At 44.3% G+C, this 18261-nt stretch overlaps 1 protein-coding gene across 2 annotated transcripts in view; it reads left to right on the top strand.

Annotated features, from left to right (window-relative positions):
- Positions 1–4883: 4883 nt before the first annotated feature.
- LOC115096750 (multidrug and toxin extrusion protein 1-like) overlaps positions 4884–18261 on the top strand; it is a 32715-nt gene continuing 19337 nt past the window's right edge. Inside the window, exons 1-7 of one of the 2 annotated variants that reach the window (XM_029611818.1) lie at positions 4884–5191; positions 8341–8442; positions 10264–10332; positions 10603–10751; positions 12067–12109; positions 13266–13310; positions 16769–16866. In XM_029611818.1, the coding sequence (XP_029467678.1) occupies positions 5129–5191; positions 8341–8442; positions 10264–10332; positions 10603–10751; positions 12067–12109; positions 13266–13310; positions 16769–16866 (569 nt within the window). In that variant the 5' untranslated portion in view covers positions 4884–5128. Of the gene's footprint in view, positions 5192–5223; positions 5625–8340; positions 8443–10263; positions 10333–10602; positions 10752–12066; positions 12110–13265; positions 13311–16768; positions 16867–18261 lie in introns of those variants that run through there. The other variant, XM_029611819.1, reaches the window with a different exon arrangement.

The raw sequence follows: 18261 nt of genomic DNA, 5'->3' as shown, positions 1-18261 counted from the left end.
GGAAGGGTTAGGCCGGCCATCATAGTTGGTGATTTGATTATTAGAAATGTAGATAGCAGGGTGGCCGGTGGACGTGAGGACTGTCTGGTAACTTGCCTGCCTGGTGCGACAGTGGCAGATCTCACGCATCGCCTAGATAAGATTACAGACAGTGCTGGGGAGGAGCCAGTTGTCGTGGTACATGTGGGCACCAACGACATAGGAAAATATGGGAGAGAGATTCTGGAAGCCAAATTTAGGATTTTAGGTAGGAAGCTGAAATCCAGAATCTCTAGGGTGGCATTCTCTGAAATGCTTCCTGTTCCACATGCAGGTCCCCAGAGGCAGGCAGAGCTCCAGAGTTTCAATGCATGGATGAGACGATGGTGCAGGGAAGAGGGATTCAGCTTTATTAGGAACTGGGGAATCTTTTGGGGAAAGGGGAGACTTTTCCGAAAGGATGGGCTCCACCTTAACCAGAGTGGAACCAAGCTGCTGGCACTAACTTTCAAAAAGAAGATAGAGCAGCTTTTAAACTAGAACAAGGGGGAAAGCCGACAGTCACTCAGCAGTACATGGTTCGGAGAAATGTATCCTTGAAGAATACTAATGAAACAGGAGAGTTAGGGCATCCCAACAGAGAGGTTCCATTAAAACTTAGATTGTAAGCCCTCTGGGGATAGGGAAATACCTACAGTACCTGAATGTAAACCGGTGTGATATCTCAATTGAGATGAATGTCGGTATATAATAAATAAATAAATAAATAAATAAATAAATAAATAAATAAAAAAAAAGCAAACATAGTCCATGTGCCTATATGTAAAAAATCACTGAAGCAAATGAATTCCGAATTATCCCTAACAACTGAAAAGCAGGTTGTTAATACAAACAAAAAACACACTTTGAAATGTCTGTATGCCAATGCCAGAAGTCTAAGAAATAAGATGGGAGAGTTAAAGTGTATAGCAGCAAATGATGAGATTGACATAATTGGCATCACAGAGACTTGGTGGAAGGAGGATAACCAATGGGACAGTGCTATATCAGGGTACAAATTATATCGCAATGATAGGGAGGATCAACTTGGTGGGGGTGTGGCACTTTATGTCCGGGAGGGTATAGAGTCCAACAGGATAAAGATCATGCAAGAGGCTAAATGCTCAGTAGAATCTATATGGGTAGAAATCCCATGTGTGTTGGGTAAGAGTATAGTGATAGGAGTATACTACCGTCCACCTGGACAAAATGGTCAGAAAGTTGACATGCTAAGAGAAATCAGTGAAGCAAACCAATTTGGCAGTGAAATAATAATGGGAGATTTCAATTACCCCAATATTGACTGAGTAAATGAAACATCAGGACTTGCTAGAGACAAAAAGTTCCTGAATGTAATAAATGACTGCTTCATGGAACAATTGGTTCAGGAACCAACGAGAGAGGGAGCTATTTTAGATTTAATTCTTAGTGGAACACAGGATTTAGTGAGAGCGGTAACGGTGGTGGGGCCACTTGGCAACAGTGATCATAACATGATCACATTTAAACTAATAACTGGAAGGGGGACAATAAGTAAATATGCAGCTCTAATACTAAACTGTCAAAAGGGAAACTTTGATAAAATGAGGAAAATAGAAAAAAACTGAATGGTGCAGCTGCAAAGGTTAAAAGTGTTCAACAGGCATGGACATTGTTTAAAAATACAATCCTAGAGGCACAGTCCATATGTATTCCACACATTAAGAAAGGTGGAAGGAAGGCAAAACGATTACCGTCATGGTTAAAAGATGAGGTGAAAGAGGCTATTTTAGCCAAAAAAACATCCTTCAAAATTGGAAGAAGGATCCATCTGAAGAAAATAGGATAAAACATAAGCATTGTCAAGTTAAGTGTAAAACATTGATAAGACAGGCGAAGAGAGAATTTGAATTGAAGTTGGCCATAGAGGCAAAAACTCATAGTTGGCCATAGAGGTAAAAACTTTTTAAAATTTATCCGAAGCAAGAAACCTGTGAGGGAGTCGGTTGGACCATTAGATGACAGAGGGGTTAAAGGGGCTCTTAGGGAAGATAAGGCCATTGCAGAAAGACTAAATGAATTCTTTGATTCTGTGTTTACTAATGAGGATGTTGGGGAGATACCAGTTCCAAAGATGGTTTTCAGGGGTGATGAGTCAGATGAACTGAACGAAATCACTGTGAACCTGGAAGATGTAGTAGGCCAGATTGACAAACTAAAGAGTAGCAAATCACCTGGACTGGATGGTATGCATCCTAGGGTACTAAAGGAACTAAAAAATGAAATTTCTGATCTATAGTTAAAATTTGTAACCTATCATTAAAATCATCCATTGTACCTGAAGACTGGAGGGTGGCCAATGTAACCCCAATATTTAAAAAAGGCTCCAGGGGCGATCCGGGTAACTATAGACCAGTGAGCCTGACTTCAGTGCTGGGAAAAACAGTGGAAACAATTCTCAAGATCAAAATCGTAGAGCATATAGAAAGACATGGTTTAATGGAACACAGTCAACATGGATTTACCCAAGGGAAATCTTGCCTAACAAATCTGCTTCATTTTTTTGAAGGGATTAATAAACATGTGGATAAAGGTGAACCATTAGATGTGGTGTATTTGGATTTTCAAAAGGCGTTTGACAAAGTCCCTCATGAGAGGCTTTTAAGAAAACTAAAAGTCATGGGATAGGAGGTGATGTCCTTTTGTGGATTACAAACTGGTTAAAAGACAGGAAACAGAGAGTAGGATTAAATGGTCAATTTCCTCAGTGGAAAAAAGGGTAAACAGTGGAGTGCCTCAGGGATCTGTACTTGGACCGGTGCTTTTCAATATATATATATAAATGATCTGGAAAGGAATACGACGAGTGAGGTTATCAAATTTGCGGATGATACAAAATTATTCAGAGTAGTTAAATCACAAGCGGATTGTGATACATTACAGGAGGACCTTGTAAGACTGGAAGATTGGGCATCCAAATGGCAGATGAAATTTAATGTGGACAAGTGCAAGGTGTTGCATAAGGGAAAAATAACCCTTGCTGTAGTTACACGATGTTAGGTTCCATTTTAGGAGCTACCACCCAGGAAAAAGATGTAGGCATCATAGTGGATAATACTTTAAAATCATCGGCTCAGTGTGCTGCAGCAGTCAAAAAAGCAAACAGAATGTTAGGAATTATTAGGAAGGGAATGGTTAATAAAACGGAAAATGTCATAATGCCTCTATATCGCTCCATGGTGAGACCACACCTGGAATACTGTGTACAATTCTGGTCGCCGCATCTCAAAAAAGATATAGTTGCGATGGAGAAGGTACAGAGAAGGGCAACCAAAATGATAAAGGGGATGGAACAGCTCCCCTATGAGGAAAGGCTGAAGAGGTTAGGGCTGTTCAGCTTGGAGAAGAGACGGCTGAGGGGGGGATATGATAGAGGTCTTTAAGATCATGAGAGGTCTTGAACGAGTAGATGTGAATCGGTTATTTACACTTTCGAATAATGGAAGGACTAGGGCGCATTCCATGAAGTTAGCAAGTAGCACATTTAAGATTAATCGTAGGAAATTCTTTTTCACTCAACGCACAATAAAGCTCTGGAATTTGTTGCCAGAGGATGTGGTTAGTGTAGCTGGGTTAAAAAAAGGTTTGGATAATTTCTTGGAGGAGAAGTCTATTAACGGCTATTAATTAAATTTAGTTAGGGAATAGCCACTGCTATTAATTGCATCAGTGGCATGGGATCTTCTTAGTGTTTGGGTAATTGCCAGGTTCTTGTGGCCTGGTTTGGCCTCTGTTGGAAACAGGATGCTGGGCTTGATGGACCCTTGGTCTGACCCAGCATGGCAATTTCTTATGTTCTTATGTACTTATAATTACCCTGTGCAAATTTGAAATCCTTTATTTTTATATACATATATAGACAGATGTGTGTAAAGGAAGAAGGAGGTGATATATGGCGGAACGATTGTGGTACTTGTTAATGCTTTGGACGACCCACGGAAACGAGCTGGAAGCAAAGTAGCTTAGTATGCAACATTGCTGCTGCATGAAATAACATTTTGAGTTTTGGAAAGGGGGCACTTGGCCACCTGATTCGTTCTTCGTGGGATAGTTGGGCACTCTTGACTTCTCACAGGGCTCTCACCTGTCTGTCCTGAGATCCCCCAAAGAATAGTCCTGAGAAATCTTTGCAAATGCTTGGTCAACGACCCTGTTGGTTTGCGAATTTGGCATTGCCCTGAGTCAATGCCACCTCTTCAGGGTCCTTGCAAGACTGGATGTAGGAAATCTCTGGGCATTACTTCAAAGGAACTTGTGTCTTTAGCAAATGGAGGTGAGAAGAACCAATGAGAGTGCATGTGTGTACGGAAGAGGAAGAGAAGTGAATGAGTGTATGTGCATGTATGGGTGTGTGTGGAAAAGGGAGAGAGGGAGGCAGGGGTGGCACCATTTCATCCCTTGACTCAGGAGGCAGACTGCCTTGAGCCGCCCCTGCAATACTGTACTGAGGGGTGGGGTAGGACTGAAGGGAAGGGAATACCAGAGATCTAATTGAGTGAGAGGGGTGCAGGGGGAACTTTCTAGGGATTGGTGGCAGGTATGAGAAGAGCTAAATATAGGGAGAGCAGTCTAGGAGTGGAGTTTACTATTCTGGGGTGAAATGTGAGATATGTAATGTGAGGAGAGAGAAGACCAAACCTAAGAAACCTGTCGCTGGGAATCCTAGATAAAGGGGGGGGGGGGGGGGGGGGGAGACGAGACCCTGGATTGAGGTGGAAAAATGCAGGAAGATAATGGAGGAGGAAAAGGAGTCCAGGAAAGAAGAGGAGGAACGGGAAGATGCGACGAGGAGGAAGAAAAGGAAAGTAGCAGAAGGAAGAAACATATTAAAATAGGCCCTCTGAAGGAGAGGAGAAAGCGCGAACAAACAAAGAAGCACCGAGACCGAGCCAGAGAAGGCGAAAAAGAGGCGGAGCCAGCGGCGAAAGTCCCGACCGCTCGGCTCGCGCTCCGGGCACCGCGCCTGCACCCTCCGCCAAGCTCAGCTCTGTAGGGAGGGACGTGGGCAGCTCCGGGCTCCTGCCCGCCCCCAGCACAGGCTCGGCCTCTTCCGAGAGCGGAGCCGCTGTGGATGGAGCCGGCGGGGGGGTACCGGCAGGAGGCCCGGGAGCTGTTCGCCCTGGCGGCTCCAGCGGTAAGAGAGCGACCGGGGGCTTCCCCGCTTCGGTTCTGCATTCAGACTTCTCCGCGCTCGGGTTACTTCTGCTGGCGCCGGAGTTTGGAGTTTCCAAAAAGCCCCAGATCCCCGAAAGGGTTGTTATCTCCAGGCTGGGGAGCATCCAGAAGGGGCGCTGGATCAGCTCGGAGGACGCCCTCCAGAGGCGATTTGGGGTCACTATCATTTCAATTGAGCAGTGCTGCTGCTAGAGGCTGAGACTGCCAATTTCTAATTAAAGCTACCCCCCCCCTCCCCCAGCCTCTCTGGTTGCAGAAGCGGGTGGCATGGGAAGGCAGTTGGCAGTGCAATTGTATGAGGACTGCACTTTGTTCCAAGAGAAGGGGGAAATGCACCTGGAGATCTGGCATCTCTGCTGAAAGCCGATACATTCTGCCAATTGTTAGTCTAGGTAAGAGTGTTAAACATGTCCTTGAACAAAAGAACCTCAAGGTCACATGTAAGATTTGCCATGCCCGACGTTTAGAGACCTATGTGTCCACCCTGCCACATGTTTTTAATTACAGAAAAAATCAATAACTTCCTTGTGACCTTTAGAAAGGCTTGTGTGATTTTTAGAGGAGGCTAAAGTTTTCTGTGAAAAATGAAACTACATGGGAAGATAGGACACCTGGAATACAATGTCATTTTCACACTTACTTGCAGGCCGATACAGTAAGGGCGCGTAAGAAAAAGTGCGGCAGTGCCGGGCGCCCGCTCGTTTGCCCCGCGCACAGTCCGGATCACATACCGCTCGATACAGTATTTAAATGGCATGCAAATGCAAGCCGCGTCCAAAGTGCGTCCAAGAAGCGTCCATGAAGCGCAATCTGTTTTACTGTATAGAGCGCTATACAGCGCCTATACAGTATCCTGGGTACGCTGGAACCTGTCATTTCAAATGACATTTGAAATGACAGGTACCAGGAAGTGGATGGTTCTCCTACAGACCCCGCTGCCTTGAGCGCCCGGCGCCAGCAAGCCCCAGCAGCCGGCGATCAGAGGCAGGGAGCGCAACAAAGCACCCTCCTTCGGACAGGCAAGAGAGACCTTCGGACGGGCTTGGATTGGGTTGGTTTGGTCTGGGACTGTGAAATTTCATCTCTCTCTGCTGGGGCTTGCCTGACGCTTGGATTGGGTTGGTTTGGTTTGGGATTGTGAATTTTCGTGTGAAATTTCGAAATTTACCGCCTACCCTGACCCTGGCGTTAGTGTGAAACCACACTAACGCCAGGGTCAGGGTAGGCGGTAAATTAGCAGGTAAAAGACACGGCAAGATAGAAGGTTAAAAAGGAGATAGTCGGGGCGCACGTTATTGTACGGGAGGGAATAGCTAATCGGATCGTTTACATACATATACATGCCGCGGGTGGAAAGGGATACGCGTCGAGTAAAAGAAGCGGTACGGATCGGTAAAAACAGATAGTGAATCGCGGGTTAGACTTACGCAGCCAAATTGTGAGTACACAGCGGGTTAGAAACGGGGTAACTGCGTCCGCGCTTTACTGTATCGGCCTGTTGGAAAGAGAGAAAAGTGAAGGCAGAAAAAGTGAAGTGAAGGCAGAAAAAGACCACAGGGCCTATCTGGTCTGCCCATCAAAGGCTGCTTTCTCTCAGTTACACTCAGGCCGATACAGTAAAATCAGCGGGAGAGCAGGTGCTCCGAGGCGAGCACCCGCTCTCCCAACGCGCGCACAGGCCACTCATCTGGGCACACGATCAAGTATTTAAATGAGGGCCCACGGTAAAAGGAGGTGCTAGGGACACTAGCGCATCCCTAGCGCCTCCTTTTTGACATGAGCGGCAGCTGTCAGCGGGTTTGACAGCAGACGCTCAATTTTGCTGGTGTCGGTTGTCAAACCCGCTGACAGCCACAGGTTCGGAAAACGGACACCGGCATAATTGAGCATCCGTCTTCCGATCTGCAGGCCACAGGCCGATTTTTTATTTTTTTTTAATTTTGGGGTCTCCGACTTAATATCGCTATGTTATTAAGTCAGAGGGTGTACAGAAAAGCAGTGTTTTCTGCTTTTCTGTACACTTTTCCGGTGCCGGCAGAAATTAACGCCAGCCTTTGGGCAGGCGTTAATTTCTGAAAGTAAAATGTGCAGCTTGGCTGCACATTTTACTTTCTGTATCACGCGGGAATAACTAATAGGGCCATCAACATGCATTTGCATGTTGCGGGCGCTATTAGTTTCGGAGGGGTTGGCTACGCTATTACCCCTTACTGAATACGGGGTAAGAGTAGCGCATCGAAAACACGCGGCCAATCGCGGGCTAACAGTGCGCTCCGCCGGAGCACACTGTACTGTATCGGCCTGACTGTAAGTCCTGGTAAACATTAGGTGGCAGCTGTCAGGGCTCCAGGGCAGGATGCCTTGTCCACGTCCCCCTGCTCACAGGAGTGCACATGGAGAGCATTTTCCTCGTCTGGAAACTCTGGTGCTGCTTTCAAGGCCCACGCCTCATGCCAGCGCAGTTTGGGATTTCTGTGCCTGGTGGACGCTGGCAGCCAAGCCCTGGAGAGGAGGGGGGCGATGCTGTAATTAGCCTACAGGCGGGGAGGATGGCCCTTATTACCAGGCTTGGGTCAGAAGTAGGTTGTTACGCTACCAATCTGGTGTCTTCTCTCAAACCACTTACTGAAGAGCAAAACTCCATGTCCTGAATATCTGGATACTTTTCAGTGCTCCCCTCACAAATGGTTGGCTAATCAGAAGTCCTAGATCCTTATTAATTGTACATAAATACTTATGATTTTCCAGGATTATTCTTCGGTAAGGCTCAGAGCCCGCCCCCCAATCATAAACCTAATTATATAGCCTTACTGATTTGCAGGACATTAAATCCCTGGGCAAAGGATAACACTATTTCAAAACTGTCAGTAAAGTGCTCTTAGGACTATTCATCAGGCCTTGTTCAAGATACTAAGGTCTGAATGGTAGCGGGACAGAAGGTTCCTGCCCGAATGGAAAAGTGTTTGAGTTTCTGGTTGCTCATGGTCACTCAGTGGCAGTCTTGCTGTATCTGTACCTGCTTGAGTGTGCCTTAGCTGGGGCTCGCTTCCTCTCGATCTTGTACTGATGAATGTCTTTTCTTTTTTTTCCCCTCCCCCATCCTTCTAGTTTGTGTCTCAGCTTATGCTGTTCTCGATCAGTCTCGTGGGCGCCGTATTCTGCGGTCACCTGGGGAAAGTGGAGCTGGATGCTGTCTCACTGGCCATTGCCGTGCGTATTCCCTTTCTCTGTCCTGTCCCCCCCACCCCCGTACCTTACCTTCTCTTTCCCCTCACCCTTAGAGAACGGTCCATGAGGAGATATTCACAGGGATGCTGGCAGGATAAAAGGGATCACCTGCACTCTGAGAATTTCTGTTTCCATTCGTGTCCCTTTCGGTGGAGGCAGGCTGATTGCGCTCTCAGTGCAACTTCTCTATCAGCCAGACTTGGCAACCATAAATCGTGTGCTGGACAAACCAATTGTTTTCTTGCAGAAAGAAGGGTATGAACTGGGGTTGGGCAAATTGCCTTCAAATTTAATTCAAACCAATGTGAAGCAGAAGTCCAGATACTTAGAGATGAACAGGGTCAGACCATTTCTCCTACTGACCTTGGACAAGTCATTTTTATCTCTCATTGCCTCAGGTGCCCACTTAGCGTGCAAGCTCTTTGGGGAAGGGACTTATCACCATCGTACAGCACTGTGTACATCTCGTAGTGCTGAACAAATGCAAAACAGCATTATTATTATTGCATGACCTAGATGAGAGTTTTGCTGGTTTAGATCTCTAGGATGCGGGTCAGATGTGAATGTTTGTGTACTCACACTTATGTTCAAGGTATCCGAAGATTCACACCAGCATCAACTACGCTGACTCTGGAAGGATACCTGGAAATCTGAACCAATGGTAATAAAGTCAGAACCAGGTCTAAGCGGGCTCTGATTATCCAAGTCAATCTGAGGATAAAATCCAGAGATTAGAAGCAGCTTGGAGGAGGTTTGTGGAGTGGGCAGTCGCTGATTAGCCAATGCTGTTTCCCACATCTTTTCTGTACACATTGTGCGTTTACCTGAGACGGTCTGAAAAGCTTTCCCAGCTGACAAAGAAGCAGAAACTAGTTTAGCAAATCGTAATTACGTAACGATTTAAGAGGCAGGCAGCTGAAGGTCTCCTCCTGGCAGCCAGCCCAGTGCTGCTTACAAAATATTGAAAAGATAAGAATGACTTAGCGTGAACTGAAGTGAGTGAGCCCTGAGGTTGATCCTCTCCAGCTAATTTGCTGTGCCTTTGTCTCCAGGAGAGGGCAGCTGAGACTCGCAGCCAGCACTGCAGCTTCTTTGTATAATTCAATTTTACCATTTTCCTCTCTCTGTAAGGACACCCAGGGCTTTTCCAGGTTCCCCTTCTGGGCGCAAGGATGGGCCAGTTCCGTTCAGGATTGCTCTGGGACTAAGGGAAGCACAGTTCCGCTGTCTCCCATTTAATTTCTGAACCCCAAGTAAACAATCGTATAAAGCAAAAAAGAACAATTTGGCAACCTTAAAGCACTCTCACAGGGACCTCTCATTTATCTTTTTAAAAATTGATAGTCTGCATGATCCAAAGTACTTGGCGCATTACAGTAAAAATACGTTTTCAAAAACAATACAAATGAAATAAAGTTAAAACAGTTACATAATAAAAAATCATAGAACTAAAAAATAAACAAACTAGAACAAAAACCTGCTACTTATGAGATGTTAAACTACTAAATGCCTGTGAAAAATAAAAAGCTTTTGATTGTTTCCTGAAGGTGGAATAACAGGTGATTGAGCGGAGTTTGCTAGGTAGATGGTTCCAAAAACCTCCAATATAGACCCTAGTTCAGAACCAAAGTGTCATTGTGTGGTTGGAAGTTGCTTTGAATTTTCAGCTGCATGCTTCTCCTGCACTGAGAGCCCTTGGTTCTCAGGTCCCGGAGATATGATCCTGTGGTGGGGATTTTCCTGTGCTCTTCCAGCCATTTGTCTGCTTCCTTCTGCATTTACCTGTTGATGTATGTGTTCCAGGTGATCAATATCTTTGGTATATCTGTGGGAGCTGGCCTAGCATCAGCATGTGACACGCTTATATCACAGGTAAGGCACAGATGCTGTTTATCATGTGGGCTTCTGCTTTTCCAAAGGGCCTGACGTGGAACGGGAGCTAGGTGGCGAGATAGGGGATGAAGAAACGAGGCTGGGAGGTCTATTCACCAGGGACTCTACAGAATCCTTTTTCAAAGTAAAATAAATGTTAGCGTGAGTGGATTTCTGTTCTGCTGTGCTGCTTCTGTCGTGGCTCATGAGTGAGGCGCTGATAAAAGATGAGCCCAGGCATCCCTAACCTTACTTTGTCTTCTCACTCAGACCTACGGTGGCAAGAACCTGAAGCGTGTGGGGATCATCCTGCAGCGGGGGATCCTCATCCTGCTGCTCACCTGCTTCCCCTGCTGGGCCCTCTTCATCAACACGGAATCCATCCTGCTGCTCTTCAGGCAGGAACCCGAAGTGGCCAGGTCCGAGTGCAAGCTTCCAAATGCTAAATTTTTCTGTGGCAGCAAATCCTAGATAGAGAGTCCACACATGTGGTTGTGTCTTTAGTGACAGATGTCATTGAAGGTGAAAATCTTCTACGCACAAAGGAAGAGCAGGATTTGGGGGTGATTGTATCTGATGATCTTAAGGTGGCCAAGTAGGTGGATAAAGCGACTGTATAGGTCCCTGGTGAGACCTTGCAATTCTGGAGACCGCATCTTCAAAAGGATATACATAGGATGGAGTCAGAGGGTGGCTACTAAAATGGTCAATGGTCTTTGTTCTAAAGCATATGGGGATAGATTTCAATATCTAAACATGTATACCCTGAAGGAAAGGCGAGATAGGGGAGATATGATAGAGACATTCAAATATCTCAAAGGTTTCCATGCACAGGAGGTGAGCCTCTTTCAATGGAAAGGAGACTCTAGAACAAGGGGTTATGAGATGATGTTGACTCAGGAATAATCTTAGGAAATATGTCTTTACAGAGAGGGTGGTGGATGTGTGGAACGGACTCCCAGTGGAAGTGGAGGAGACAAAAACAGATTCTGAATTCAAGAAAGCTTGGGATAAATACAGGGCATCTCTAAGGAAGTGATGGGAATTATAGTGCTAAATTAATTGGACAGATGGGCAGACTGAATGAGCCATACAGTCTTTTTTCTGCCGTCATGTTTCTATCATTCTTAAAATGGAGTAAGCTCAGGGAGGTGTGTACCACATCTGCTTCTCAGTGGGTTGCGTACAGTGCAGGTGTCTTCTGTGTATATCTGGCTAAAGTTTTATATAAAGACTGAGGAACATGCCAGAATATAGCAGGTCTTTTCTTTACTAAAGAACTTCATTACTTTAAGGGCCTTGATCAAAAAGGATTTTTCCCCATTCTGTGCCTATGCAAAACAATTCTTTATTGAATATTTCCTAAATAAATCTGAATCATTAGAAAATGGACTGTTAATGATGACCAACCAGCAGCCAGGTCCAACGGCCATTCACCGACATTAGAAGTTGTTGAGTGCAAGGTCCTAGAATTACTCCCCCCCACCCCGGGTCGGATCATTCCCATGATCCTTACCAATGTAAGGTGGTGAGGGCTGTAAAATAGGAAAATCCCCGGGCAGTTACGAATATAGGCCCATGGTACCAGGTCCTAGTCCATGTCCCGGTCCCAACTGAGCCGACAGGAGGATAACTGCCAGCTCAGACATAAGAAAGAGGCAAAGGCAGAGAGCACTTTGGGAAATCATCTGCTGCAGATTTTCACGGGCTCTCTGCTTCCTTCCTCTCTTGCAGGTTAACGCAGATGTACGTGATGGTCTTCATTCCGGCTCTCCCTGTGAGTCTGCAGCATGCACTTTGAGTGTGCCTTTGAATAGTTTATGCAGCTGAAACCAAATCACATTTCCTATCACTTTTCCAGGGTACAAAGGGACAGGGGCTTTGCTGAGCCTCACTAGGGGGCCGATGCAATAAAGTCGCGTAGAAAGCAGGCACTGAACAGTCAGCGCCTGCTCTCTTAATGTACCCCAGGTGCCCCCAAGGGGGTTGGTTTAGCAAGGAGGTGCTTCCTTGCTAATGCAAACCCGATCAGTTTTCGTGATTCGGTTGACAGTAAATGTCTCGAATGCCTGGAGTAGACGTTGTAATATTAAGTAGGATGAAGAAAAAAAAGGAACAAAAAAGTTTAAAAAAAATACAGTTGGATTCAGAAAATGGTGCTCGACTGACAAGCGTTCGCTTCCTGAACCCTCGGCATCAGTTTTCGTGATGGGTCCGCCGGAAAGGAAAACCGATGCCGATAAACTCAGCGTCGGTTTTCGTGATGGCTGTCCGCCAGTAAGGAAAACCAATGCCGAGGGTTCGGGAAGCGATCGCTTGTCAGTCGAGCGCCGTTTCCTGAATCCAACTGTATTTTTTTTTTAACTTTTTAAAAACTTTTTTTAAACTTTTTTTAATATCACAACGATATTAAGTACTGCTCAGCTATTAACGCCTGCTCCAGGCAGGCGTTAATAGATGACAGTTAAATGTGCGTCCGAGACATTTGCCAAGTAGTTAAGTCAAAGATACAGCATGTTCTGACCTAAAACTGATTATACCCTGGTTGACAAATGAGCTGCAAATCCCTGGTCCCAGGGGAAGTGACAGGCCACGTCGGGGGTTGGATCTATTACAGCTCCAGCCATGTCTGGATTTTGGATCCTCTCCTGAAATCAGTTTCAGGAAAATCCTGCAAGGATACGCACACACGGACACAATGGCCACAGTTTGGAAGGCCTTCAGAGAAAAGCTGTCTTTAAAAAAAAAAAAAAAAAAAGCATTGCTTGTTTTAACCTGATATTCAGGGCGTTGCTTGTGCTTTTATACCAATGCAAGTTAATTATTTGTGGATTATCTTCCCTATTTTGAAGATTCTGCTCTTATGCACAGACAGTTTATTCTAATAATGTTGTTGATGAGCTTTTCTTTCTTTTTTTTTTTTTTGCATACAGGCCACTTTCCTCTATCATTTGCAGGCAAAATATTTACAGAACCAGGTAACGACTCCATTCTTGCCCCCGAGCAGGCACCAAACTGTTCTTTATGCTGTGAGGATGGCCTGTTGTAGAGGAGCTGGCGTGGCCTAATGTTTAGAGTAAGCACAGGTTCAAATCCCACTGACATTCATTGTGACTTGGGCAAGTCACTTTCTTTCCCTTGGCCTCACTTCACTTAGGGCTTAATTTGCAAAACTTTTTTTTCTCCACAGGTACAGAAAGGGGAAGGAGCCTTAGTAAATCAGGCCTTTAGATTTGTAAGCTCTTTGGGTCAGGGAACTGAATTCTTCCTACCATGGTATAGTGCTGCTTATGTCCAGTAGCACTATAAAAATGCTAAGGATTGTTATTATTATCTGCACTTTACGAGTCTCAATGGTCCTTTGCACTGAAGGAGAACAGATAAAGTGGATTGTAAGAGCTCATATTTATTCTGAGTCAGGTCATTTTCAAATTGTCCCTTGGAGCTTTTCCTGGAATCTCTATACTTTTAAATGCACCTCAAGGTTTTAGGGATTAAAATATTATTCTCTGCAAATTTGAAAATTCTTCCAAAGTGCAGTGCTGCAAGATTCTCTAAATATTAGATGCATTGTTCTTGTGCTCTGTCTGCACGGATGCTGGCTCTGAGGGGCTCCCAGGGTACATAGTATGCTGCATGTATGCTCTCTCTCTGCATGAATGCTGGCTCTGTTGGGTCCTCAGGGTGCACAGTATACCTCATGTGTACGCTATGTGCATAAATGCTGGCTCTGATGGATCTTCAGGGTACACGGTATGCTGCATGTGCATTCTGTCTGCATGGACCCTGGTGCTGAGGGGCTTTCTTGCATCATCATTTCCAGGCAGCCTAGCCAAAGGTCAAACCTCACTGAGTTCAGCACAGGGGCACTCTGTGATGGGAGGTGAGCCAGTTAAAGAAAATCTACTGTGAATATATTTGATTAGTTATATGTCTGTTATAATCAGTTCAGCTTTTGCTGAGGGACAGAAATCCATGGCGCTCTGTTGAGGTAACTTTTGCAGTAAAAGATGCGTTCTGAATACTAATAAAATTACTACACAACAAAAATTCATCAGTATCAGTTCAACCCGCGTGCCTTATTCCAATATGTTGCTAACATTATTACCCCACCTTCAAACAGCAATCCAGAAAATGACGATAAAAACAAATGTGAGAAGCTAGCTACCTACTTTTATGAAAAGGTCTCTAATATCATGGCACGCTTTACTGCACATGCTCCACCGGTATCCCTTCTACCCAGAAGCACCATTATCACCTCACCATCACTCACTAATTTCGAAATCACAACCACTTCAGAAATTGAAACCATTCTAAAAAAGATAAAACCTGCATTGCACCCTATAGATATTATGCCTACTAAAACACTCCTCTCCATCCCCACGAGGATTGCCCCTCCCATCTCCAACATCATCAACAAATCTATATCGACTGGTATTTTTCCTATGCAACTTAAGCATGCAATTATAAAGCCGACTCTCAAAAAACCAGACCTGGATCCATCTGAACCGGCCAATTATCGTCCTGTCTCAAACCTCCCATTCTTGTCAAAAATCATGGAAAAAGTGATAAACAAACAACTCACGGACTATCTAGATGATAACCGATTATTATTTCCGTCACAATACGGTTTTCGTAAGTTCCATAGTACTGAAACGCTGCTAGTATCCCTCTCAGACTCTATTCTAAAAACACTAGATTCTGGTCATTCATACATTCTTGCCCTACTCGATATTTCTTCGGCATTTGACACGGTCAATCATAATATCCTTCTAGCCCTCCTCTCTCAAATCGGCATCACTGGCACTGCACTAAACTGGATCCAATCTTTTCTGACAGACAGGACATACAGTGTCAAGTTGGGATCCCAAATATCTAAACCAAGAAATCTGCTACAAGGTGTACCACAAGGCTCCTCGCTATCATCAACACTGTTTAACATTTACTTAGCACCTCTCTGTCGACTCCTAGCAAAACTAAAACTCCACCACTTCATATATGCCGATGACGTACAGATTCTTATCCCTATTAATGATTCCCTTTCTAATGCTCTGAAAACCTGGGAATCAGCCCTGGCAGAAATAAAAAAGCTTCTCACAGAAAACTTCTTAGCTATAAACACTACCAAAACTGAACTCATCATCATCATACCACACAATAACATCCCCTCCAACACATCCCACCACTCTACTTCAGTTCTTCCCCTACTACAGCAAGTCCGCAGTCTTGGCGTCATTATTGACAACCATTTCACGTTAAAGAAATTCATCTCAGCTACAATAAAAAATGGATTTTTCAAACTTCACACACTAAAAAGAATTAAACCTCTTCTACATCCACAAGATTTCCGGACGGTATTGCAAGCTACCATACTACCAAAAATTGACTACTGTAACGCAATACTCTTGGGTCTCTCTAAAAGCTCAATTCAACCTTTACAGATGTTACAGAATGCAGCAGCTCGATTAATCACCAATACCCATCTCCATGATCACATAACACCTGCTCTCATGTTCTTGCATTGGCTCCCAGTAGCTTCTAGAATTACCTTTAAAGTTCTCTCCCTCATACATAAGTCGATCTATAACCAAGAGATGCAATGGTTCTCGGAGCAGTTTGTGTTCCATACCTCCAAGAGACCCATAAGACACATCCATCAAGCTAAATTGGCAGCCCCCCCAACAAAAAACATCAAACACGTGACCACAAGAGACAGTTCTATCTCCATAGCGGGAATCAAATTATGGAACAAGATGCCCACTGACCTACGTCTGGAGCCCTGCCATAAGAAGTTCAAACAAGGACTCAAAACGTGGTTATTTGAACTAGCATTCACACAATGATATTCATTTAACTGAAATGCCATTCTATTTTTTTCCCTCTCTCCCTTGCTCCGTTTCCCACCCTAACCTCATTCCCTCCTCAATCTCCTTCTTCACCTTACCTGCCCACCCTTACCCATCATGATTTTAAGTAGCTTTAAATAACAGAAATGTCTTTGGTGCAATATAGAAATTGTATCCACACTCAGAACGGTATTGTTTTAGATACTACTTAGTTTTTGTGTTGGTTTAATAGTTACATCAATATTTTAATTGTATGTTATACTTTATTGGATGGTCTACAGTCTGTTCAGCCTGTTTTCCGTCAAAACTGTTATATGGAATTTAGTTTATTTAATACCTATTAATAATGTCAATGTAAAGCCTGTTGCTAAGTTATTGTTAAATGTAAACCGCGGTGATGTATTTCTTTACGTACTGCGGTATATAAAAACCCTTAAATAAATAAATAAATAAATAAATAAATAATATACAACAGACTGTTCTCCTTAGGATTTCCCTTGTGAATTCTCTGCTTTTTTGACTGCTAATATATTTCTGTTTCAAGTATCTATAAGTGTTGCACAGCTTGATACCTGGTTTCTGTTTTGTAGGGCATCATTCTCCCTCTGGTTCTAACCGGGCTTGTAGCCAATGTTCTTAATGCCCTTATAAACTACCTCCTCCTCTATGTGCTGAGCCTGGGTGTGGTGTAAGTATGAAGGGGCCTGGGTTTACAGCCAGCCATGCACAAGCAAGAAATCGGAGAGGTCTCCAGGAGTTTAGAAAGCCGGTGGTGGGGGGTCCTTGGCTGATTAGATTGAGAACAAGCGTTACACAGTCTCAAGTGCACTTTTATAGGCACTGAGGGGTTCCAGCAGGGCGGAATCAGCACTTGCATGCATACAGTTTTGATTTTTGTGCATATAGGTATCCACATATAAGTTACACTCTCTAAAAAAAAAAAAAAAAAGAAGGAAGTTTAACTTTATGCTAGTAGTGAATCTGGGTACATATCAGGCCAATAATAACTTGAGTATTTGCAAAATGAACGTACGCATGTGAGTTTGCTTTGAAATTACTCTGTAAAGTCTGAGAGTAAAACGTACCTGCGCACTTTCCCGCTGGTCGGACTGCTTGAAATTACCCTCCCTGATTTGATCTGCATTGTTAGAATCTGTTGTTTGTTGTTGTTGTTGTTGTTGTTGTTTTTCACAAGGATGAGGACAGCTATCTGTGTTTTTATAAAGAATGCCCTGCTTTCTGGTGAACAGCATTATGCATCCCAGAGGCAGGCAGAGCTCTGGACTCTCAATGTGTGCACGAGGCAATGGCACTGAGAAGAGGGCTTTAGATTTGTTAAGCATCTGTCTCCTTTCACTGTTTTTTTTGCCAGGATGGTTCGGGTGGAGGGATTAGAAGCTTGTGTCACAAGATAGCCAAGCAGCTTCGGCACAATCCTCTGGGCAACACACGCACATGGGGAAGCCTGTTCAGACAGGATGGGCTCCACCTTAACCAGGGTGGAACCAGGTTGTTGGCGCTAACATTTAAAACGTAGTTAGAGCAGCTTTTAAACTAGATCATGGCAGAAAGCCGATAGTCCACTGAGGAGTGAGGTATCTTCATAATGAGGGGTTAAAATATACCAGTAGACAGGTTGTGATTAAGACAGAAGTCGCCCAGGCACATTTAAATAAAGAGCAGACGGAGATAAATGATGCCAGACTACCCATATCAACTGCTAGGCAGGCTGTAAATACAATTAAAAAAGAGACTTTGAATTGTCGGTTTGCGAATGCCAGAAGTCTCAAAAATAAGACTGGAGAATTAGAATGTATGTCACTGAATAAAGATATAATAGGCATCTCAGAGACCTGCTGGAAGGAGGATAACCAATGGGGCATTGATATCAGGTTAGACTGGTGAAGGGGTGGCACTATATGTTGAGGATGGTACAGAGTCAAACAGGATAAAAGTCCTGCAGGAAATAAAATGCACTGTGGAATCTGTATGGCTAAAAATTCCATGTGTGATGGGGGAGAGTATAGCAGTGGGGATATACTACCGTCCATCTGGTCAGGATGAAGAGATTCGGTGAAATGCT

The sequence above is a fragment of the Rhinatrema bivittatum genome, chromosome 8 (assembly GCF_901001135.1).
Source record: "Rhinatrema bivittatum chromosome 8, aRhiBiv1.1, whole genome shotgun sequence".
NCBI lineage: Eukaryota > Metazoa > Chordata > Amphibia > Gymnophiona > Rhinatrematidae > Rhinatrema > Rhinatrema bivittatum.
This window is presented reverse-complemented; position numbering and strand designations above follow the sequence as displayed.